The following is a 22,872-nucleotide window of genomic DNA, read 5'->3' as shown; positions in this document are numbered from 1 at the left end:
CTGAAGAGCTGAGGGACAGCGCCCAGACCCAGAGTTCAGGCCCCATGACCGACAAAAAAAAAAAAAAAACAAAAGTCTGATAGCCTTCCCTGCCTGAGCTGGCTTTGAACTAATATCCTCAGTTCTCAGCCTTTAGAGTAGCTAGGATGGCAGGTGCATGCCACCAGTACCTGGCAGGATAGGACAAAAGGAAAAGGAGATTCCCCAGCAAGTTGAGGTGGTGGCCAGCCTCCTGGTTGTGTTCCAGAGCTGCTGCAGCAAGGTCATGGAGTTTAGCACCTCAGGGATGAAGGGGGAGAGGTGAAGAGAACAGTGTAATAATGATCAGTAAATGAAATCATGTTCTCCAAGCTCTGGGCTCCCCACTCCCTCCCACCACCACTTTGTGTGTATCACCTGGTCTGTTGCTTCTGTTGAGCACTCTGCATGTTCCTCAACCTTGGGTAAACATCTTGGAGCTTCTACCTGTCTACTGAATCCCCATGGTCAGGCTGGTGGATGGTGGCAGGTGTGCCCTGACCCTAACCCGATAAGGGTGTCCCTGGTGTGGGTGCTTGGCACTTGGCTGGAGGACTTTCTCCTCATGCTTGCCTTGGCGGGATGCCGGAGACTACGTGGAGTGCTAAAAAGGGCTTAAGTCATTCTGGTGAGTCACAAACAATCACAAACATCCCAAGTTCTTAGCCTAGATGGAAAAAGCCCCTGGCATCATCTAACCTGGCTGCACTGGCAGGGGAAGTTAGTTTAGGAATCATCAGTGGGCCAGCCTGCCCTCCAGTGAAGATGAGTTGTAACTGCACCCTGTTGGCTCGGCTATTCAAAACATGGTGCAAGATTCCGGGAAGACAGGCAGGCAGGCAGGTGACAGTTTGCTGTTCTCTGGACACTTGGGGTATCTCTCCACCTTATGTAACAGCTGAGCTGGAGGCATGGCTAGATGGTAGAGCAGAGGCCTAGGAAGTTGTGAGTCACCGAGTTTAAGCCACAGTACTTCCAGAAGAAAAAAAAAAGGCCTAAGAATGCAACCCCAGCAAATTAGAGTTTTAAGTAATAGTTCCCAATTTCGAATGCTGATAATTCAGAAAAGAGTTTGACTCTTATGCAAGGCAAACACAGCTGTTGCTGATATTCAGCGCTGTATCACTCCTGTGTGTCAGGTAAAGTGTGAAGGGAGAGGAGTTGCCCACAGTCCCATAGCCAGGCAGAAACAGATTCTAAACTTGAACCCTGTCTCCTGACTCCCAGGCCGAAGTCGTTCCCAGAACCCTGCTGTCATCTGCCCTGTTCTCCGGTGTCCAAGGCAAGAGCAAACTATATTCCACCTCGGGGGCCATAGGAAACATCAGACACGGGCTAGAAACTGGAATGGCATCCACATTTATTTGTCATATCTGCTTGGAGTGCAGCAGGGATAGGTCCCTTTGGAAGCTGCTAACACATGGAATGTCCACGGGCTCACCTGGTCCTCTGAGGTAGTAGACAGAGTCAGAGGCCTTAACTCACATCCTGGGAGTGCCCACCCCAGCCCCTTAGACCTAGCTTTGTCCCTTCCACAGGATAAAAGGGTCTGATCATACCCAAACTCAGTCTGGCTTCACCTGGATATAGAAATGCAGCCCTCAGGGGCTGGGAAGGTGGCTCAGTGGTAGAGTGCTTGTCTCACATGCATGAGGCCCTGGGTTCAATTCCTCAGCACCACATAAGCAGAAAAAGCTGGAAGTGGCACTGTGGCTCAAGTGGTAGAGTGCTAGCCTTGAGCTGAAGAGCTGAGGAATAGTACCCAGGCCCTGAGTTCAAACCCCAGGACTAGCAAAAAAGAAAAAAAAAAGAAACAAAAGAAATGCAATCCTCAGAAACCAGCATTAAAGGAAGAGGAACTGAGGTGTGAGGCAGACAGAGAGCACATGGCTGAGTTCCTGGCATGGACCAGAGCCCTGATCTCAGGCCACTGTAGCAATCAGTACCCATACACTCATCCCCTCCCAGCTCAGGGGGGAGGAGTCCCTTTTGTTTTCCTCAAAGTAATAAATTAACATGAATATAGAAAAGCAACTATTTGGGAAGAGGAAGGATATCAAGGTTAGGAGAGTTTGATCAAAGTGCACGACATGCATAGGAACATTTAAAAATGAAACCCATTTTGTATAGTTAATATATATTCGTTTTAAAAAAAAACCCCAACAACTAAAGGCTGGGCACCATTGGCTCACACCTGTAATCCTAGATACTCAGGAGGCTGAGATCTGAGGATCGCAGCCCAAAGCCAGCCCTGGCAGGAAAGTCCATGAGACTCTTATCTCCAATTAACCACCAGAAAACCAGAAGTGGCGCTAGGGCTCAGTTGGTAGAGTGCTGGCTTTGAGTTGAAAAACTCAGGGACAGCCCCCAGGCCGAGTTCAAGCCCCATGACCAACAAAAACAAACAAAAAACCCAACCAACTAAAGAAAATAAGCAATAAGTTAGATCTTGGACTAACCATGTGTCCTGTGACCTGGACATGTGTCATCCATGGGCCACTGGTCACATGTCCTGTTGCTTGTAGTGTAAGGAGTCACTGAGTGCATGTCCACGCGAAGCCACATGTGGAGAGGTCACACTGAGCAGTGTGTGGCCTGCCCTGTCATGGATGGTGTCAGACCCTCATTGGGCCAAATGTTCCCACTATGCACAAGGCACACGGTACAGGAAAGTCCTTTGTCCACACTGAGCTCCTAGTCCCCAGGAAGGCGCTCCTCCCCCAGGACAGCAGCTGGACATGGTGCCCCTCCCTCCTAGGGCTGCCGCAGGGACAGGGCACCAGCAGAGGCCAGTCTCCAGAGCTTTCATCCTGGTAGGCGACACTGGTGGTGTTTGGCTGGAGTCCAAGGGTGTTGACTGCCCCCCCCCCCCCCCCATCAAGTTCTCCGGGAGGCTCAGGGCTGCTGGTCAAAGAAGGCAAAGTTCAGCCTGGGCTCCTGGCTCTGCAGACGCTGGGCCATGTCAGGAGTGATGGGATTGTTCCAGAGGCTGTGGGCACAGAGACAGGCATCAACCCCTCCCTCTCACCCTCGTCTCTTGCCTCTATCCCACTTGCAGAATGGGAGATGGAGGCTTGAAGTCCAAGAGCCAGGGTGAGTAACTTCCCACGATGTTAGTGATTACGAGGTGCAGGCTCAGTCCTCAAAATTCTTTGAGGTCGAGATATCATTTTACAGATGAGGAAACTGAGGCTCACAGAGGCTGAGTTACTGATTCAAAGGGAACCAATTGGTAAGTGGCAGAATTGGGACTTGACTCAGGCCTGCTTGCCTGATGGAGAAATCAAAGTCTCTTTGGTTAGATAATCCACAACCCAGGCCCTGCCTCTCCACGCAGGAAGCCCCTTCGCTAATGAGGGCTTATGGGGCCTCCCACCCCCCAGCCCTGCCCCTCTGAGCCCTCTGTTACCAGATGATTGGGACGCCAGCCTCCTGGGCCAGCCCTTGAAGCAGAAGCCAGGCTCCACGGGCGGTGATCTGATTCTTCTCCAAGCTTCGGGGTGAACGGAGGAGGAAGGGGAAGGGAGAGGCCGGCAGTGTGAGATTGGGTGAGGGGCATCCATCCCCAGGTCCCTCCCAGATCAAGATAGCGGGATCCAGACTTCCCACACTACCAACAGACCACAGTGGATTTGTGGTAAGGCAGCAAGAAGGATGAAGGTTGGAGCCCAGGGGCGACCAGAATGTGCACCTCCTGGGAGGCAGGGGACTCCCCCGGATGTAGGCTCCCCTCCAGCCCTCCCTGCCCTGGGCATGGCGCTCATACTCTACTTTCTTCAGCTGGCCCATCCGAGGCAGGACCTGGGCCAGCTCAGCAGCCGCCTCATCCCCAAGGAGATTCCAGGACAGCCTGCAAGGCAGGGGACAAGGTCAGCAGCTAGACAGCAGTAAGGTGAGGGGCAGAGTCCAGGGCTGGGGGCAGGATGTGCGGTTCAGAGAGAAAGCATGTGAGCGAGTAAGAGCCCCAACATCTTCCTTCCCCTGATGACTTTTGGGGTGCAGATGGCTCCTTCTTTCCTACCTGTCCCAGCTCCCACTCCTGGGCTGGCCGCTTTCCAGAACCCAAATAGCTTAGGTGCTGCCTGCCAGAGATTCCAAGATGGTTTTGGATCTAGGAACACGTGTTCTACAGAAACCACGTGGCTACAGACTGCAATGGCGGCCAGACCTCCCCTCCTAGCACCGCCTAGATTCCCTGCTTGCCTGCCATGTTTCCTTAGTCCCGCCCCTTCCTTACTTGAAGAAAATAATCTTTAAAGGAAACACTTCTCATGGCTGTCAGTGGACGGCCCAGCAGAGATGCTCCTTCAAGGATGAATACGGAGCCGACAGAGGCAGAAACGGAGCCCACACCCTGCTCCTGTGGTTCAAAAGGGTACCAGTGGTGCACACAGGCTCACTCCTGTCATCCTCACTACTCAGGAGATGAGATCCAGAGGACCACCATTCACAATCAGAACTGAGCCGGGCTCCGGTGGCTCATGCTTATAATCCTAGCTACTCAGGAGGCTGAGATCTAAGGATCGTGGTTCAAAGCCAGCCCAGGCAGGAAAGTCCATGAGACTCTTACCTCCAATGAACCACCAGAAAACCAGAAGTGGTGCTGTGTGTGGCTCAAGTGGTAGAGTGCTAGCCTTGAGCTGAGAGCTGAGGGACAGCGCCCAGGCCCAGAGTTCAAGCCCCAGGACTGGGGGAAAAAAAATCAGAACTGGCGGACAAGTCCAAAAAATAACTTGTAAAAAGCCAGGCTGGAGGTGTGGCTCAAGTAGTAGAGTGCCAGCTAAGCAAGTAAGCATGAGGCTGTTCTGAGTTCCAACCTTGACATCAGCAAAAAAAACCCCAAAATCACCTGTCAAAGATGAGTTAGCAATGGCCCAAGACCTCTTTGATGTAACTAGAAGAATCAAGATCTTTAGAACATAAATTTAAAACCCTCTTGCAATCCCTGTGTGTGTGTGTGTGTGTGTGTGTGTGTGTGTGTGTGTGTGTGTGTGTGTGTGTGCTGGTCATGGAGCCTGACCTTAGGGCCTGTGAACTGTCCCCAAGCTGCTTTTTCTCAAGGCTAGCACTCTACTACTTGAGCCAAAGCTCCACTTCTGGCTTTCCCCCCCCCCCCCCCCCCCCCTTGTAGTTCATGGAGATAGAGTCTTCTTGGACTTTCCTGTCCAGGCTGGCTTTGAACCCATGAGCCTCAGATCTCAGTAGTCTCATTAATAGCTAGAATTACAAGTGTGAGCCACCAGGGCTCAGCTCCCCTTTGGCTTATACTCTCAGAAAGAGCATTTTCTTTCACACTGGTTTGGGTTCCAGACTAGCCCCCGCAGGCTGGTTTACCCAGGAGACAGTGCTGCAAAGCCCAAAGTTCTTGGCCAATGATTGCCAAGGGGAGCTGGACATGGCCTGTGTGGCAGATTAGAGAAACAGACAGGAGAGGGTGAATGGCTCTGCCTTAAGACTTGAGACATCTTTAAAAAGAGGTTTAACAAGAAAGCCCTTTCCTGGCTATAGATGGGAGGAACAGCCAGAGGAAGGAAGGCTGCAGGCCACAACAAGGGCAGGACCAAACAGGACTCCCAGCTTGAGGCCCATCTAAACACTCACAGTATTTCTTCCAGGGCTGGGCAGAGCATGAAGCTGGTGGCCAGGCGCTTGGCAGTCTGGTCATCAATTTTGCAGAAAAGCAAGCTGGGGAGGGAGAGGAGATGGAAGGGGGGCTGCTTTCCCACGGTGGGAACAAGCAGCACAGGCCCTGCAGGCTTGGGGCAGGCGAGAGTCAGGAAAGGCCTTTCATGCCCCATCCTACTTCCTCCTCCCTCTGTCCCTGTGGCTGAAACCACTCCCCATCTCCCCAGGTAACAGGCTCCACAGCCTATTAGGTACTAGGGCCAGCAGCTGGTGGAGGCTACTTACGAAATCCTTCTGAGCTGTGGGAGTCCTTTGCAGAAATGTGGGACACCGTCAGCCAGGCTGTTCTCTGCCAAGCTGTGGCATCAGGGGGACGAGGTGAGAGGCACCCCCAGACCCTCCCGGGCCTGTCCCCCTGTGCAGGCTGGGCGGCCCTACTCACTTGATCTCCTCCACATGTGGGTGTCCATCCAGGGCCCGGCCCAAGCTCAGTGCCCCCTCTGGGCCCAAATGGCTGCCTGGCAGGCTGGGGAAAGCAGAGGGGGTAAGAGAAGCCTGGGGACCAGCTAGGCCTTCCTGAGTCCCCTCCCTCAGTCCTGCAGCAGCAAACCTTAGCCTGTCCAGGGAACTGCTGCCCAGGCCCCCACCCCATTGACAGAGGGTCCTGGCTTTGGTCTGAGAGCCCAAGTTCAAGCAAGGCCTAGCTTCTTAGTGAGTTACGAAGGCAAGCTTTGCACACTTGCCTGGGCCTTGCGCCCTTCATAGTAAACAGAGTGTGTAAGAATCTGAGCCCATGCCGGGTGCTGGTGGATCACACCTGTCATCCTAGCTACTCAGGAGGCTGAGATCTGAGGATTGAGGTTCAAAGCCAGCCCAGGCAGGAAAGTCCATGAGACTCTTATCTCCAATGAACCACCAGAAAACCAGAAGTGGCATTGTGGTTCAAGCAGTAGAGTTCGTGCCTTGAGCTAAAGAGCTGAGGGACAGCGCCCAAGCCCAGAGTTCAAGCCCCACAACCGACAAAAAAAAAAAAAAAAAAAGAATCTGAGCCCCACAATGAGAACAGAGACTATGTTGTTGCTGCCTTCCTCCTACACATAGCCCTTTGCCGGTGTGTGTGTGTGTGTGTGTGTGTGTGTGTGTGCGCACACGCGCGCATACATGTGTGCCGGTCCTGAGGCTTGAACTCAGGGTCTAAGTTGCCTTTGAGCTTTTCTCTCACTTCAGGCTAGAGCTATACCACTTGAGCCACAACTCAATGTCTGGCTTGTTGGTGGCTAATTGGAGATAAGAGTCTCATAGACTTCCCTTTCCTAGGCTGGCTTTGAACCTTGATCCTCAGATTTCACTTCCTAAGTAGCTAGGATTACAGGTGTGAGCCACCAGCACCTGGCAGCTCACTGACATTTCATCTTCCATCCTAGAGACTGACTCCCAGACAGGCCGAGCTGGGCTGGGTGGACTTTTACAGGAGATTTGAGGATGGGTGTGTGTGTGTGTGGAGGGGTGGGGTGTCAGGGGCTTCAAGGGGACCAGTGGCAGGCCAGTGCTACCTTGGGTGTCTTGATGACCTGACTTGGGGAACAGCAGCCTGGAGAAAAGGCCATGCTGCAGTTTGGTCTCAGGCAGGGCTGCTCACTGATTGGGGCCCTTGACCCTCCCAGGCTCCCCTTCCCGCCAGCCCTGCTCACCAGTGGGCAGGGGGTACTCACTGGAGGACCTTCAGGTGCTGAGGGAGCCCCTGAGCCAGCTGCAGGGCTGTGAGATCCCCCAGAGTGTTGTAGCCAAGCCTGAAATCGAGAAGACTACATGTCTCACAGTTTGGGACTGTGCCTGGCACCTAGAGAAGGCGGTTGCGGGGCGGGGGGCGCTGTGGGCCACCCCAATGCTGCACAGACTCACATGAGCACCTCCAGGTGCTGGCAAAGCATGAGTGATTCTGCCAGCTGGGCTCCTGCAGCTGGGCTGATGCCATTCCTGGAGAGGCTGTGGGAATTGGGGACAGCATCAGATCCTGTCCCCCTTCCACACCCCAGGACACGTGCAGAGACCCAGGAGACACTGGCCACCCTCACTTTCCCATCTGATAAAACAGAAAGACACAGAGAACAGGCCAGGGTGGGTTTGGGGGCCCACAGTCGGAGACTGCCCCTGCCTTGTTACTTGACACTAAGGCTGGGAGGGAGAAGGGAGATTTTCCAATGCTGGCCCAGGCCAGAGGTCAGTGACCTCCTGGACCTGGCTCCACAAGGCTGGCCACTCACTCTATCTTCCTGAGCTCAGGCAGCTCTGGCAGGGTGGCAGCTATGTGCTGGGCTCCGACGTCTCCAATCTGGTTCTGGCTCAAGCTTAGAGAAAGGCAGGAGAGGAAGAACCATCTTACCTTGCCCCCCATCTTACCTGCCCATCTTACCTTGTCCACTCATTACCAGAACAGAAGAGGTCCAAGTCCAGAGACAGCCCTCCACCCACACAGACAGAGCCCTGTCTCTCATGGTGGGTGAGGATGCGTCTGTTTAGTTTATTCTCCCTGTTGTCTAATCTAAATCCCTCTTGCTGCAATTGACTCTTTACATCCTTTCTTTGGGTCTCAAAGGTTCTTGGCCAGGGATTGGCTATGCGGTGTGCAGGTGAGTGAAGGGACTGAGATTCACACACCAAGAATGTTCTGGAGCAGCCCCTCCCTTTTGTTCTGCCAAAGTTATTTGGGGTCTAGAGGAAGAATAGCAACTTACCCCAGCTCCTCCAAGCTGCCAGCAGCTCTTAGAGCCTGGGAAAGGTGACAGCAGCCCGTGTGGCCGATGCTGTTCTCATTCAGCCTGGAGAAGAAAGAGAAACAGGTCCAGTCAGGAGCCTAATGGCCTTTGCAGGGAACTCTGCAGTTTGCAAAGTTCATATACATTCAGGAACTCAAATAGCACTACTGGGGAACAGTAAGGAGGGTGGGCATGACTCCCCAAAGCCCTGAGACCGGACAGAGACTTTTTTGTTGTTGGTGGTGGTGGTGTGAGCCACTGGTGCCTGGCTTAGGCTCTGAGTTTTATATCTGTTAGGTTTGAAAGTCATCAAGAGTCTCTATCCAGAGCTCAGTGCAGGTGGCTCTTGCTTATAGTCCTAGCTACTCAGGTGGCTGAGATCTGAGGGTCACGGTTCAAAGCCAGCCGGGGCAGAAAAGTCTGTGAAATTATCTCTGATTCACTACCAAAAAGCCAGAAGTGGAGCTGTGGCTCAGGTGGTAGAGTGCTAGCCTTAAGTGGAAGGGCTCAGGGGCAGTGCCTGGGCCTTGAATTCAAGCCCCACAACCGATAAACAAACAACACACACACAATCATAACCCAGAGTTCCTGGCTCTGGAGCAGTGTCATGTTTTCCCCTTTCTCAGCTTTGCCTTGGCCTCTGTGTTAGGGTCTCTAGGTGAACCCCAATAGTTGCCAATCAGTTTCCCAGGGTACTCGGCGTTCTCTGGCAAGGCTTTTCATCTGTATGACGGGTGCTTTCTCTGCACCAACCCTGCCTCTGCAAGAGGGGAACCAAAAACTCAACTGAACTCAGCTCAGGGATCGCAAGTGGCCCAGGTGAAGTGGCTTAGCATCCTAAGTTTTGGTGTGAGGGTCAGTTTCAATTTCCTTTTGCAAAATTTGATTTCCTTGAACTGTCTTTCTGGGAATGAATTGAGGATCCTGTAAGCCACACCCTCCTAACCTCTATCTAACCCCCCAAGAGGGCGTCCCAGGCCCCCGCAGCTGGGAGCGTAGCCTTTCCCCTCCTGTGGTCTGACGCCGCCCAGCTGGCTGCACAAGGAGCTGTTGGCCATGCAGAATGGGGGCCCACAGACCCGTGGGGTTGGATTTGCATGGCAACCAATTTCATGCAGGGTACAGCTGGGACTTGGACGTAACCCCCTCAGGTCGTAAGCAGGAAGAGCCTTGGTAGCACAAGGCAGCAGCCGTGAATCTGGGAGCACATTGGGAGGTCACATTGGCCAGTGCGTCCTCTGGCCGTTGTCCCCCACTCACTCCGGGAATAGAGGAGGCTCACTGGGTCACTCACTGGAGGCACTCCCTGGGCTCAGTCCTTGGGCGCGCATGGCCATTTCGGAGGCACCCAGTGTAAGGTGAGAGGGGCTGGGGAAAGGAGGTCCTGTCCAGTCAGGCTTAACCAGAGCCTCCAGATCAGTCCCTGAAGTCCACAACAGGGTAAAGAAAGCAAAGCAAGGGGCACTGGGAGGTCAGCATGGGTTGCTGGGGTCAGTGGATATAGACTGATAATGGCAACAATGAGATGGTGCGTGGAGCGGGTGAGAGGGGACAGTCCCTGGTGAGTCTCTGTCATCCTCTGTCATCTCCATTCTGCTGGCAGAGGCCCAGGGGGCAGGAGAACCTGTGAACCGTTGCTCATAGCTGGCAGCATCAGGAACAGAAGCTGAGGCTCTGGAACTCCATCCCAGGGCCCCGGCCCTGTGCTACCCATTGGATGGCAATCCATAAGGGCCAGAAGGGCAGGAGAGGGGATGACAACAGTGGTTGCTTGTAGGGTGTGAACTGTGCCAGGCTCTGCTCCAAGCACCTTCCAAGTACGGTGTGACCTAGTTGTCACAGCCACCCCAGGGAGACAAGGCTGCTCTCATCTACAGTGCTCAGAAGGATTAAAGCACAGAGGCTTAGCAGCCTGCACAAGAAGCAAGAGGTGGGAGCGGGAGGTGACCAAGTAACTGTTCTGATCTGCCTTATAACTAGCGCTGCTAAAAAAGGATGGATGGGCTCCCAACCAGGTCCCTGCATCTCACCCATCTGCAGGGAGAAGCTGTCTGTCTGTGGGGGTAGATCCTCACAAAGCACACGTCTGGAGCTGGGTGCGGGTGGTTCACACCTGTAATCCTAGCTACTGAGGAGTCTAAGATCTAAGGATTGAGGTTTGAAGCCAGCCCAGGCAAGAAAGTCCACGAGACGATTATCTCCATAAATCAGCAAAAAGCCTCAATTGGAGCTGTGGATCAAGTGGTAGAGCACTAACTTTGAGTGAAAAAACTAAAGGACAGTGCCCAGATCCTGAGTTTGCCCAGAGTTCAACCTAGGACCAGCATCAAAAGAAGAAGGAGTAGAAGAAGAGGAGAAAGAAGGAAACAGAGGTGAGAGAGAGAAGAAAAAAGAAAAGAAAAGGAAAGAAAGAAAGAAAAAAAGAAAGAAAGAAAGATTTGGAACTGGGAACTAAGGATCCATCTCATTCTTGCATAGAGAAAAGACACGATTATGTCCATTTTATGGACTTGGAAATGGAGCCAGCAAGCGATAAGGAGTAGTATCAGTGCCGGGCTCAGAAGTGTCATGGCCCGCCGTGTGGGAGTGGGACTGGGGTACTCTGTTCTCCAAAGTACCATATGCCCATTGCCCTGGCCTAGGTGCCTGATTGTATATACTTGTCAGATGAGTGAATGAGCCAGTGAGTGACCTCACTGGGCCTCCACTGCACAAAAGAGGAGGAGGAGGAGGAGGAGGAGGAGGAGGAGGAGGAGGAGGAGGAGGAGGAGAAGGAAGAAAGAGATTCCAGAAGGTTCCAGAAAGCTGAGTGAAGTGAGGTGCAGGCTGGCCTAAGCAACAGCTCTGTGGAGATAAGCAGGCCCTATAGTCCTAGGTTTTCCTCGCCCCTCCCCCTCCCCCTCCCTGTCCTCCCCCAGGACAAAGCCAAGAGGGGCATAGTAGAAGAATTTCAGTGTTAGGAAACAAAAAGTCAGAAGGCTACTTTTAAACTGCATTCCAAACATATGTAGTGAAAGCTCCAGAGGCAAATTCACAAGCTGATTATTTCCCAGAGTTTTCTCAGGGAGGGTCATCTGGGGATTTCACACTTTGTTCCATATTTCCATAATGATGGAATTTTTATAACCAGGGTGTATTTTTGGTTGTCAGGAAAACTGAGAGATGAAAACAGCAAATGCCATTAAGCATTCCATCCAGATAGCATCTACACAGGAATCCGAGCTCCAGGAGGCACATCTTTAGACTGAGGCTGGCTTTGCTGTTCCCAGGAATTTGATGACTCCTAGCTCATAGGGGTCAGTTACTAAAAAAGCAAAAGACAGTGGACATCTGGGAGGTCTCCAGCCTCAGTCCGAGTTTGTTCCCCTTCTCCATTGACAGAACCCCAAAGCACCGTGACGGGGCATGTGCATGGCTGGCCAATGAGAACCAACACTTGTGATCAGAACTGCAGTGATTGGTTTAGGGGTGGTCAGGTGATCCAAGCTAGTCCAATGAGACTTCAGGTAGTGTGTGTGTGTGTGTGTGTGTGTGTGTGTGTGTGTGTGTGTGTTTGTGTGTGTGTGTGTGTGTGTGTGTCCCCTCCTGGGGCCTGAATTCAGGGCCTGAGGTGCTGTCCCTGAATTGTTTTGCTCAAGAATAGCACTCTACCCCTTGAGATACAGCTCTACTTCTGGCTTTTTGTTGGTTAATTTGGAATAAGAGTGTCATGAGCTTTCCAACCCTGGCTGGCCCAAACCATGATCCTCAGATCTCAGCCTCCTGGAGTTGCTGGGATTACAGGTGTGAGCCACCAGGCCCTGGGCTTCACCTAGGGCCTTTTGTTGTAATGTAACCACAGGGTAAGGCATGTATACTCCTTTACCACTATGCTGGGAGAAAGTGAGCCTGCAGCTGTGAGAGAAGGAAGAGGTGGGGGGGGGGGGAGGGAGGCAAGAAGGGAGGAGAGAGAGAGAGAGAGAGAGAGAGAGAACCCAACCCCTGGATCCAGCCATGCCTGAAGCCAAATGACATACACCAGTGAACTTAGGTTTTCTTGAGTTGGATATTCTGCTTCCTGCAATCAAGCATCTTGGTGACAGTCAGGCAGGTGAGCAGGTGACCCGTCTCAGAGGGCATGTGGCCCCCTGGGTCCATCCAGAGACTTACAGTTTGTGCCGACAGATGCAAGAGTTCCATGCCCCCTGCCCCCTATCCCCCCACGTCTCCCCTTACTCCCCATCCCCTTGCACCTCCCAACACTTACTGGAGCCTCTTCAGCCCGCGCATTCCCTCCAGGGCGGCCACCAGCATCCTGGTGCCCTCCTCACCGAACTGACTGCTGGAGAAGCTGGTGAGGACCAGACGTGAGGCTGCGGTTAGATCAGGCTGCCCAGCTGTCTCCTCCACCAGCCCCATCCACCCCTCAATCCTCCTGGGAGGCTGACTGGGCATGCAGAACCCACACCATGCCCACCGCCCAGCCTCTGCGAGCTTCCCAAGGGTCCTCACAGGAGGGGACACTGGCAGTCACAGCGCTCAGCTGAGAAAGGGTGGCCTGGATGAATGAACGTGCAGAGAGGATGCGAGGGGCCGAGGGACACACACACACACACACACACACACACACACACACACACACACACACACACACACACACACACCCCGCAGCCAGCCCTCCATCCCTTAGCCGGCCCTCTGCACCCTAGCACCCATCCACAGCCAGCAGAGGCAGAGCCAGGATTGTGAGACCCATTTGGACAAACATGGCAATCCAGGCCAGAGAGGAGGAAGGAGTCCTGGGCTGCTCTCTGGCCAGCAATGGAAATGGCAAGCATTTACCATGGTGCTCAGCCATGCCTGGCCATACTTGGAGTGGCTGAACTCCTTTACAGAGGACATAGGCCCAAGTCCCACCATCCTCCCCCCCACAGACCCAGCTGTGTTCTTAGAGCCCTGTCCTCATTGGGCCATCCCTTCCTGGGTCCCAACATCTGGCCACTCACTCCAGCTCCTCCATGTGGCCACAGTGGCTCAGGCCGGATGCCAGGTGGGTGAGGCTCTCGGTGCTGACATAGCTGGAGGTCAGCCTGGGGGGACCAAAGGGCATCAGGTCAGGCAGGATCTGGGGTCTCAGCCCAGGGTCTGCTGGTGACAAGCATAGACCATGATCCTTCTGTCTCCATCTCCTGAGAAGCTTGGACGACACATACCCACCACCACACCTGGCCCATGGGTTTCTTCTTCATACAATCAGATGCATTGGGAGAAAAGGCAAACCTAGAACAATTCCATTTTAGCCAGGTGTGGGAGTATGTTCCCATGATCCTAGCACTTGGGAGGCTGAAGCAGCAGGATCTAAAGTTCCAGGTCTGCCTGGGCTGCTTAGCAAAAGAGTTTCTAAAAAAAAAAACAAAAAAGAGGCCCAGACACTAGCAGCTCATGCTTGTAATCCTAGCTACTCGGGAGAATGAAATCTGAGGATCAAGGTTCAAAGCCAGCCTAGGCAGACAAATCTGAAAGACTCTTGCCTTTAATTAACTAGCAAAAAGCTGGAAATGGAGGCATGGCTCACGTGGTTAGCATGCCAGCCTTGAGTAAAAAAGCCACGTAAGATCTCAAAGCCCTGAGTTCAAGCCCCAGTACTGCCCAAAAGGGAAAAGAAACAAACAAAAAAAAGCTCCAATTTGCAACTGTCAAACTAACAGTTGTTTCAGGTGAGAGTTATCAATGGGTGCTAAAATATATGGGTGAAAGTGTGAGGAAGGTATTTAGTATTAAGGGACCTCCCTCAAAAGGCCTGTATTAAGTACAAAAGGAGAACCATATCCTGGCAAGGGGCAGACCCCAGGGTGCACCTCCTTCTCCCCCTTAGCTTCCCCATCCACAGCAAGGGGACAGGCACCCAGGCCTGGCTTGGCCCTGAAATGAGGCAGAGAAGGACACAGCAGTGCACAAGCGACATTGCTGGCCTGGAATGCAGCTGCTAGAGAGCAGGGAGACATAGACGGGCTGAAAAGGCTTCTGGATCACAGGCAAGGAAAGCGAGATGCACCAAATGCAGGGGAAAAGAACAAAAAACAGCAATCAACACCCTTGGGACACTGGTAAATATGAGGTGTAAACTGTGCTTTAAGCATATGTCTGTGTTCACTTTCCTGTTATTGTAATTGGAGGGGATCAGGGAGGAAAATGCTCCCTTATAGTGACATTCACTGAAATACTAAGGGGTAAGAGCACAATTACACAGCTTACTCTCAGTGGGGTTTGAACTTGGGTCCTTGTACTTGCTAGGCAGTCTTTCACTTTGCCATGCCCCCTAGCCACAATAAGACTATATGCATGTGTGTGTGTGTGTGTGCGCGCGTGCGCGCGCGCGCCAGTACTGGGGCTTGAACTCAGGGCCTGTGCAACTGGTAGCCTCAAATCATGATCCTCAGATGTCAGCCTCCTGAGTAGCTAGGATTATAGGTATGAGCCACCAGTGCCTGGCTTTAAGACCCTTAAACACACATACACACACACTCACACACACACAGACATCCTACACCACCCCACACCACCCCACACACCACAAAAAGAAGCCAGGAAATGGAAGGACATAGGGTAGACAAATGTAGCAATGGTACTCACTAGACACTATGTTGAAAATGAATTATACAACTTGTGGGTGGGGACTGGAGAGGGAAAATGTGGAAGAGAGTGAGGGATGAGGCAACATTGTCCAAAAAGAAATGTAAAGGTACTTGACTTGAAACAGTAACCCCTCTGTACATCACCTTTATAATAGCACTAAAAAGTTAAAAGCAAAAACAAAATGGAACAAGCAGGTGTAGGGCACACACCTGCCGTCCTAGCTTCTCAGGAGGCCAAAGGAAGGAGGATCACAATCCAGAGGACTGGACAAGAATGACACCTTAACCAAAAAGCAAGCTAGAAGCACCTTGCTGTGTATCTATGACTGTGTACCCCGGGCCTCATCTCTAGGACTGGGGTGATACAAGGGGGAACTGACCCTGGCTGATCTGCCAGGAGGCTGAGACACCGTGTCATCTACATACCGGAAGGTTCTCAGCTCAGAGAGGGCCGGCAGGAGGCTCAGCAGCAGCTGGGAGCTGATGATACCTTCGTTGCAGAGGTTCACCTGGGACAAGCTGAAAAGGCCCAAGAAGATTCCAGAAGGTTTCAGGCTCACCACAGGGGAAAGAGCACCCAAGAGCTCCCCACTCTCCCCCTGGGCCTGTGTGGGGTGGGAGGGGCCGGGCTGAAGCAGCAGGGGTGGGGGTGGGGGAGGGTCACTAAAGGACTTGGAGCCCCGGTGGGTTCTGGGATCTGACCTGAGCTGCTGCAGCCTGCCACATGTCTCCATCAGCTGAGTGACAAGACAGCTGTAGGGGGTCCCAGGGCCATGGCCAGCCAGCCTGGAGGCAGATAGGGGAAAGGAGCCCTTTATGAACACCAGGCTGCCCTGGTGAGGACTGAGTAACTGTTGGGCAATTGACCCTTTGGGGGTGAGCAGACTGTGCAAAGGCCCTGAGGTCAAGGAGAACAAGAAGGTATTTAAGACGGAGCCTCGGGTTCGAGGGAGGGATGGGGAGTGTGGCGAGCTGACCTTGAAGTCCCTGGAAAGAGGACATGAGAAGAATGGGTCTGAAGTGGCCACACATCCTTTCCCTGCTACCAGCCTCTCCCTTGAGGGTCCTGGGTGCCAGATCCTACCTGAGGGCCTGCTGGGGATCCTCTTCCTTTCGAGGGAATTCCAGTTGGAGCCAGAGCTGTGTCTCAGCGATGCTGGGCAGGAGGGAGGAGCTGGCTTTGGTCAGTGAGTTTGTCCTGGCTGTCTGAGCTTTATTCCCAGACCCCTGCCCGGGTCCCCCCGCTGCCTGCCAGGGCCAGGCTCGGGACCCCAAAGCAGTTGCTTCCCCTGCTAGAATGTTTATTTTGTGGTAAACTGAACTCAGGGCCTCATACTTGTTAGGCAAGCACTCTATTCCCTCCAGCCAAGCTTCTAGTCCTATTTTCGCTTTTTTCAATTTCAATTTGAGTGCTGAGGCTGTTCTAGAACCATGATCTTGCTCTCTCCACCCCTTGAGTAGCTGGGATTATAAGCATGCGCTGCCAGGCTCAACCTCCTTCAACACTGTGAAATGATTCAGCCGATGAGGCTTTCAGGCTGTGACAGAGAGCCACAGGAGAAATCCTGTGGCAGACAGTTCTGAAATATTCCAGGGGTGTGCTCTGGGGCAGCGTGCCATGGGAAGGCTGGGAGGGGACTTGCCTTCAGGCTGTGCTTGTGCTCAGAGCTCCTTGGCTTTGACCTGGGCGTGGGGCTCAATGTGGGGGGGATCTGGGGAGCTGAGGGAGGTGCGAAGCTCTCCCCCCTACTTCCTCCATTCGGGCTGGAGGAAGGCGGGTGGAGCCCCAGGCATCTGTACCATGGTGGCCTGGCACAAACAGCTTCACACCTGAGCTTTTCTGCTCCTCCGCCCCGCGGGGACTCCGTTCTCCCATCTCAGGCTGAGGCCAGATGGGCACAGTCAGGGGCTCGAGTGGGAAACCACCGGCTGACCTGACACGCTCACCAGGGACCCCGAAGCCTCCACCCTCTGCTGCTCTCCGTCACCCTGTGGCCCCCGACTCAGAGCCACTGCACACTGCCAGGCACCTCGTGTGGACCCCAGCCACGTCTGCCCCCACCTGCAGCCCTGGGCTGCATGGAGCAATCAGGCACGGCCTTCACCAACGCCCAGGGCTGCTGGAGAAACAAATTTGCCAGTGCCTCAGCAGTTACCCCACAGGGCAGGAGATCAGGGTGGAGGACTCAAAAAGGGGGTCCTCTCCGCCTCACCTTATCTCCGTGATGTGGCCCGAGACCTGGGCACAGACTTCCAGCAGGGCCAGCACCCCAGCTCTGCCCACCCAAGGTTCCTCTACCCTGTAAGGAAGGGGACACACAGAGGACGCCCCCAGGTGAGCACGGCCCAATAGCACACCTGGGGGTGGGGTCAGGACGGCCACCAGAGGATTATTCTTAAAAACCATACGATTATACAATTAGCATAAGCACCATAAAGGACATTAACAGCAGCCTTATTCCAATGATTATTTTGCAACAATCCAAAGCCACAGCGTTCTTTAAATGCAATGGTTTAGATTTCACTCGCGATCAACATAATGTTCTGGGGCAGTCAATCTGTAGGAAATCAAGATGTATACACAATATGATCTTCCCTATTGGTCGATTCATTCATTCTCTTGTTTGCTTGTTGATTTGTTTGTTTAGCACAGGTACTAGGGCTTGAACTCAGGGCCTCCCAATGTCACTTGGCTTTTCTGCTCAAGGCTGGCAACACTACCACTTGAGCCACAGCTCCACTTCCTCCACATTTTGCTGGTTAATTGGAGAGAAAGAGTTTCTCAGATTTGTCTCCCTGGGCTGGCTTCGAACTGCTATCTCTAGATCAGGCTCTTGAATAGCTAGGATTACAGACATGAATCATGAATCACTTGTACCTGGCCCCAATTTTATTTTTAGTTTGAGCTGTTTTCTACAGTCTGCATGCATTAATTGAGAAGCAGGAAAATGAGAATTATTTAAAATATGGGTGCCTTACCATTATATAGAGCATCTTTTTATTTTAATTTTTTTAGTTGATTGTGGGGCTTGAACTCTGGACCTGGGCGCTGCCCCAGAGCTCTTCAGCTCAAGGCTAGCACTCTACCATTTGAGCCACAGTGCCACTTCCAGCTTTTTCTGTTTATGTGGTGCTAAGGAATCGAACCCAGGGCCTCATGCATGCAAGGCAAGCACTCTACCACTGAGCCACCTTCCCAGCCCAGCATTATTTATTTTTAAACAGTGTTTTCTTCTTTATGTTATTCTGGACTTCTTACAAGTACTTACCACTTTGGGGCTTAGAAACATTTTATTTTAAGTTACCTCAATGACCTAGAAAACTCTGGCTCCATACCCCCTAAAAAAAGGAGAAATCTGCATGCCCATATTCATAGCAGTGTTTTTTACATGGCCATCAGTAAACGGAGGGGGGAAATTGGCCTTTATTGTATAATGGAATATTATGCAGCCTTAAAAAAGGAAGACATTCATTCTTATCCAGGCTTCGCCATGGACCAAATACTGTATGATTCTACCTGCAGGAGGTACTTTGTGTGGTCACATCCATGGAGACAGAAAGCAGAAGGGTGCTTGGCAGGGACTGGGGACAACGGGAAATGGGGCTGTGGTTACTGGGTGCAGAGTTTCTGTTTTGCAAGGTGAAAAATAATAATTGTACAATGTTGTGAATGTATTTAATGCTACTGAGGTATGCAACTTCAAAGATGGTCGGGCTGGTCAGTTCTGCTACATGTAACCTAATGATTCTGAGTGCTCCCTGGGCTGGGATATAGTGTGCTTGCCTAGAATGCACAGGCCCTGGGATCCATTCCCAGCACGGCATAGTTTTTAAAAACATGATTTGGGAGAACAACCAGGTCTCATTTGCTTCATCATGGGCTGTGAGGAGCCTGGCACAGCACAGCCTGAAGTCATGTTTGGGGTTCTGACATGTAAACTCATCTAGCCTGTTGGGCTAGTTTTCAGTGAGGCTTAGGACTTAGAGGAACAAGCTCATGACTCCAGCAGGAAGGACCAGACAGAAGCAGAAGGCGGCAGTTACAGCCCAGCACCATGGACTTCACAGAGAAGAGGGGCCAGTGTCACCCCCGCACATAGCCTAAACTGGATCTGGGGGGAAGTACCCCCTGGTTGCCCCACTGGGAGGACCATGAGGAATTCAGATTGGATGAGGTGACAGGATCCTAGGATCCACGCAGGTGTGCTCACTCAGCTGCGACTATGTAGAAAATGCCTATATGTGTGTATACACACACACACACACACACACACACACACACACACACACACACACACATTAATTTTTGCCAGTTCTGGGGCTTGAATTCAGGGCCTGAACACTGTCCCTAAGCTCAAGGCTAGTGCTCTACCACTTGAGCCACAGAACCACTTCTGTTTTTTTTTTCCTGTTTATGTGATGCTGAGGAATCAAACCCAGGGCCTCATGCATGCAAGGCAAGCACTCTACCACTGAGCCACCTTCCCAGCCCTGGCATAGCAAGGAATTTTTTATTTTTATTTTTATTTTATTTATTTTGTCACTCATGGGACTTGAACTCTGGGCCTGGGCGCTGTCCCTCAGCTCTTCAGCTAGGGCTCTACCACTTGAGCCACAGTGCCACTTCACCGCTATACTTTAGAAACCCCTGGTGAGCTATTTGGGAGTGACATTTAGGGTGATACTTAGCATTAATTTTAATATACATTTGCTAAAAAATAAAAATCTGAAGCAAGCCAAGGCGCTGGTGGCTCATGGTTGTATTCCTAGCTACTCTGGTGGCTAAGATCTGAGGATCATGGTTCAAAGCTAATCCCAGGCAGGAAAGTCTGTGACGTTCAGGGTGAGAAGCTATCATTAATTTTAATATACATTCATTAAAAAAAATAAAAATAAAAATCTGAAGCAAGCTAGCCCCAGACTCGTACCTCATACCTGTAATCCTAACTATTCAGAAGGCTGAGATCAGAATTGCAGTCAAAGCCAACTCTGAGCAGGAAAATTCATAAGACTCTTATTTCCAATGAACCACCAAAAAGCCAGAAGTGGAGCTGTGGCTCAAGTGGTAGAGCACTAGCTTTAAGGAAAAATAAAAGCTCAGGGCCAGCACCCCGGTACCCCAGGACCAGCATAAAAGCAAACAAAACTGAAGCAAATATGGAAAAATATGTCAAACTACTGGGCCTCTCTCTGTCTGGGGCTAGTTCTGGGGCCCCAGTCCCTCAGGGGGCCCTGTCCAGATCTCCCACACACACCCCCTCCCAGAGAGAAAGAAGGTACCTGATCCCCAGCACCCCTGCTGGTGGCTTCACCCAGCTCAGGAGCACCATTAGCTGTGTCAGGTCCAGGCTGCACTCGGTGAGCCTGTGGACAGAAGCCAATCACTGTGGGGCTCTGCCTGGATCCCGCCTTCCTGCCATCCCTGTGTCCACTCACGTGAGCTCCATGGGCTGGAGGGCGTGGCTCAGGCCAGCTGCCAGTCTGGGCACATGCTCTGGCCTCAAATGGCAGTGGCTCAGCCTGAGGGAGGAAGCACAGGGGGAGGCCTGGGTGGGGACTGCGGGCCTTACCTCCCCCCAGTCTCCCCGAGGACCTAGTAGGGATACCCGAGAAGGCCTGGGCCAGGGCCTGCCTCTGGGAGCCATCACCCCACCTGGGGTTACCTCAGTGTCACCCCGGATGCCTCCTGCCTGGAGAAGCGAAGCCGGAAGCGCTGCTCGGGGCCCAGGCTGGAGAACAACAAGGCAGGGGGGTGTGCCACCCACACGTGCCAGCCTCCCCGAGGGCCCCTGGGGAGTGCAGGGACAAGGGCAAGGCCCGTGTAGACCACAGGACACCCCAGACTCATCTGTGAGGATGGTAACACCTCTTGGGACCAGGGGATGGGACTCAGAGAGAGTCACACGGAGGAGGGCTGGGGCACGTGGGGTCAATGGGGGTGGTGTCCCCTTACTTCACCAAGGCCTCCTGGATGCGAGGGTTGGAGGGCAGGGTCTCCACCAGGCTCAGGGCGCCCTCCTGAGAGATGCCGTTGTGACTCAGGCTACGGGAGAAGTAAGGCTCAGAATAGGTCCAGCTCCCCATCTTCCCTCCAGATACCATCCTGAGGCTCACAGAGAGACTCTCAAGGGGCCCCAGACCCTGGGTCCTCGTGAACTTCCCTGGCCTTGATGAGGTCCAGCCTGCAGCTCCAGCCCCAGCTGCATCAGGAACTCCCAGAGTGCAAAACTTGGTTGCCTAGCAACAAGTTATATGCAGGCTGTGGCTTCTGTCTGCCTTCCAGGTGACTGGGGAGAGGGGGGAGAGGGGGGAGGGGGGGGGCTGGCTTCTTGGAGATCATCCCTCTGCTCCAGGGATATCTCCAAATTCATGACCCATAGACTGGGTGGAGGGGCCTCAGGGATGGGATGATTCAGAAGCCAGGCAGCTTCAATCCCCTCACCCCCATTCCCCAGATCAGCGAGTCTCCTGGCCATGAACTGTAGTGTCTCTTGAAGGGTCTGGTGGAGGGGCTGTCCATAGTGGGTTTGAAGGCTGGGCCTGAGCACAGTCTATGATCTTTTTTTTGCTCAAGGCTAGAGCTCTATCACTTGAGCCACTTTCAGCTTTTTGGTGATTCACCAACGGTAAGAGTCTCACGGACTTTTCTGCCATGGGCTGGCTTCAAACCATGATCCTCAGATCTCAGCCTACTGAGTTGCTAGGATGACAGGCCTGAGCCACCACCAGACTCCACTCATGGTCTTGACCACAGGGAGTTCTGCTCCTGCCTTCGTTGAGACTGTCCCCCACTTACTCAAGCCACCCCGAGAGGGGTGTCTGCTGCAGGTGCTCCAGAAGGGAGCTGAGTCCCTCGTTGCCCATCAGGTTTGCATCAAGGCTGGAAGAGGCGGGAAAGGTTGGTGGGTCAGTGTCTCCCCGAGCTCCGCTGCTCTCCTGTGCTGGCTGTCCTAGGCCATCGCCCCTGCAGTCACCCCTGGGGGGCTACCCCACCCTTCACCAGCTCCACCGCGAATCTGATGGCTTCCCCTCTCCCTGGCTGGCTTCCAGCAGGCTTCCAGGAGAAGACTCAGTTCTCTTCTCCCCCACCCATGGCCTGTAGCAGATGAGAGCCATGATTTCTGAGCAAGAATGAACTCAGAAGAAGGCCTGGAGAATGCCCATAACCCAACAGAGGGTGCCGTGACATCAGAACCAGTACCTCCATACTGCCCTTAGTCTCCTTCCTTTACAACACGGTTCCGTGCGCCGCCCAAACATCTCATTATCTGCCTGCATCCTTGGCATGATTTTCAAAGTCTGTTTGGTGTTGGTTTGTTTGAGACTGGGTCTCACTATGGAGCCCAGGCTGTCCCGGCACTCAGGATCCTCCTCCCTCTATCTCCAGAGTGCTGGGATTACAGGCATGTACCACCACACCTAGCTCCTTGATACTTTTGGGACTTGTCTTTTCTTGAGAAATTTCATTTAAAAATTGCTTTGTCTTATAAACTTTTCTCCCCCCCCCCACCTCTTTCTCTCATACCAGTTTTGGGACTTGAACTCAGGGCTTAGGCGTTGTTTCTGACCATTTGTGTTCAAGGCTAGTTCTCTACCACCTGAGCTATAGCTCCATTTCTGGCTTTTTTGGTTGTTTAATTGGATGTAAGGGTCTCACAAGTTTTCCTGTCCCAGCTGGCTTTGAATGTCAATCCTCAGATCTCAGCCTTCTGAGTAGCTGGGATGACAGGCATGAGCCACTGATGCCTAGCTTGAAATTTCTTAATAAAATGACCTTTAAAATCAGAATTTCCCTCTATCATGAAACCTCGAAAAACCCTAAGGTATACAGCTCATTCTCTCTTTAAAATACATGATTT

General features: G+C 52.6%; 1 protein-coding gene across 9 annotated transcripts in view; it reads right to left on the bottom strand.

The window, feature by feature from the left end:
• Positions 1-2,358: 2,358 nt before the first annotated feature.
• Nlrc5 (NLR family CARD domain containing 5) overlaps positions 2,359-22,872 on the bottom strand; it is a 70,892-nt gene continuing 50,378 nt past the window's right edge. For 7 of the 9 annotated variants that reach the window (XM_042689948.1, XM_042689953.1, XM_042689952.1 and 4 more), the window contains 21 exons: positions 21,810-21,893; positions 20,967-21,056; positions 20,677-20,742; positions 20,450-20,533; positions 20,294-20,377; positions 17,227-17,313; positions 16,098-16,169; positions 15,716-15,799; positions 15,440-15,532; positions 13,385-13,468; positions 12,646-12,729; positions 8,379-8,462; positions 7,908-7,991; positions 7,546-7,629; positions 7,356-7,433; positions 6,086-6,169; positions 5,929-6,000; positions 5,620-5,703; positions 3,785-3,868; positions 3,428-3,511; positions 2,359-3,007 (listed from right to left, as the gene is read on the bottom strand). In XM_042689948.1, the coding sequence (XP_042545882.1) occupies positions 2,914-3,007; positions 3,428-3,511; positions 3,785-3,868; positions 5,620-5,703; positions 5,929-6,000; positions 6,086-6,169; positions 7,356-7,433; positions 7,546-7,629; positions 7,908-7,991; positions 8,379-8,462; positions 12,646-12,729; positions 13,385-13,468; positions 15,440-15,532; positions 15,716-15,799; positions 16,098-16,169; positions 17,227-17,313; positions 20,294-20,377; positions 20,450-20,533; positions 20,677-20,742; positions 20,967-21,056; positions 21,810-21,893 (1,744 nt within the window). In that variant the 3' untranslated portion in view covers positions 2,359-2,913. Of the gene's footprint in view, positions 3,008-3,427; positions 3,512-3,784; positions 3,869-5,619; positions 5,704-5,928; positions 6,001-6,085; positions 6,170-7,334; positions 7,434-7,545; positions 7,630-7,907; positions 7,992-8,378; positions 8,463-12,645; positions 12,730-13,384; positions 13,469-15,439; positions 15,533-15,715; positions 15,800-16,097; positions 16,170-17,226; positions 17,314-20,293; positions 20,378-20,449; positions 20,534-20,676; positions 20,743-20,966; positions 21,057-21,809; positions 21,894-22,872 lie in introns of those variants that run through there. The other 2 variants (XM_042689955.1, XM_042689957.1) reach the window with 2 other exon arrangements.

This window comes from Dipodomys spectabilis, unplaced genomic scaffold (assembly GCF_019054845.1).
Source record: "Dipodomys spectabilis isolate Male_0828 unplaced genomic scaffold, ASM1905484v1 ptg000130l, whole genome shotgun sequence".
Taxonomy (NCBI): Eukaryota; Metazoa; Chordata; class Mammalia; order Rodentia; family Heteromyidae; genus Dipodomys; species Dipodomys spectabilis.
This window is presented reverse-complemented; position numbering and strand designations above follow the sequence as displayed.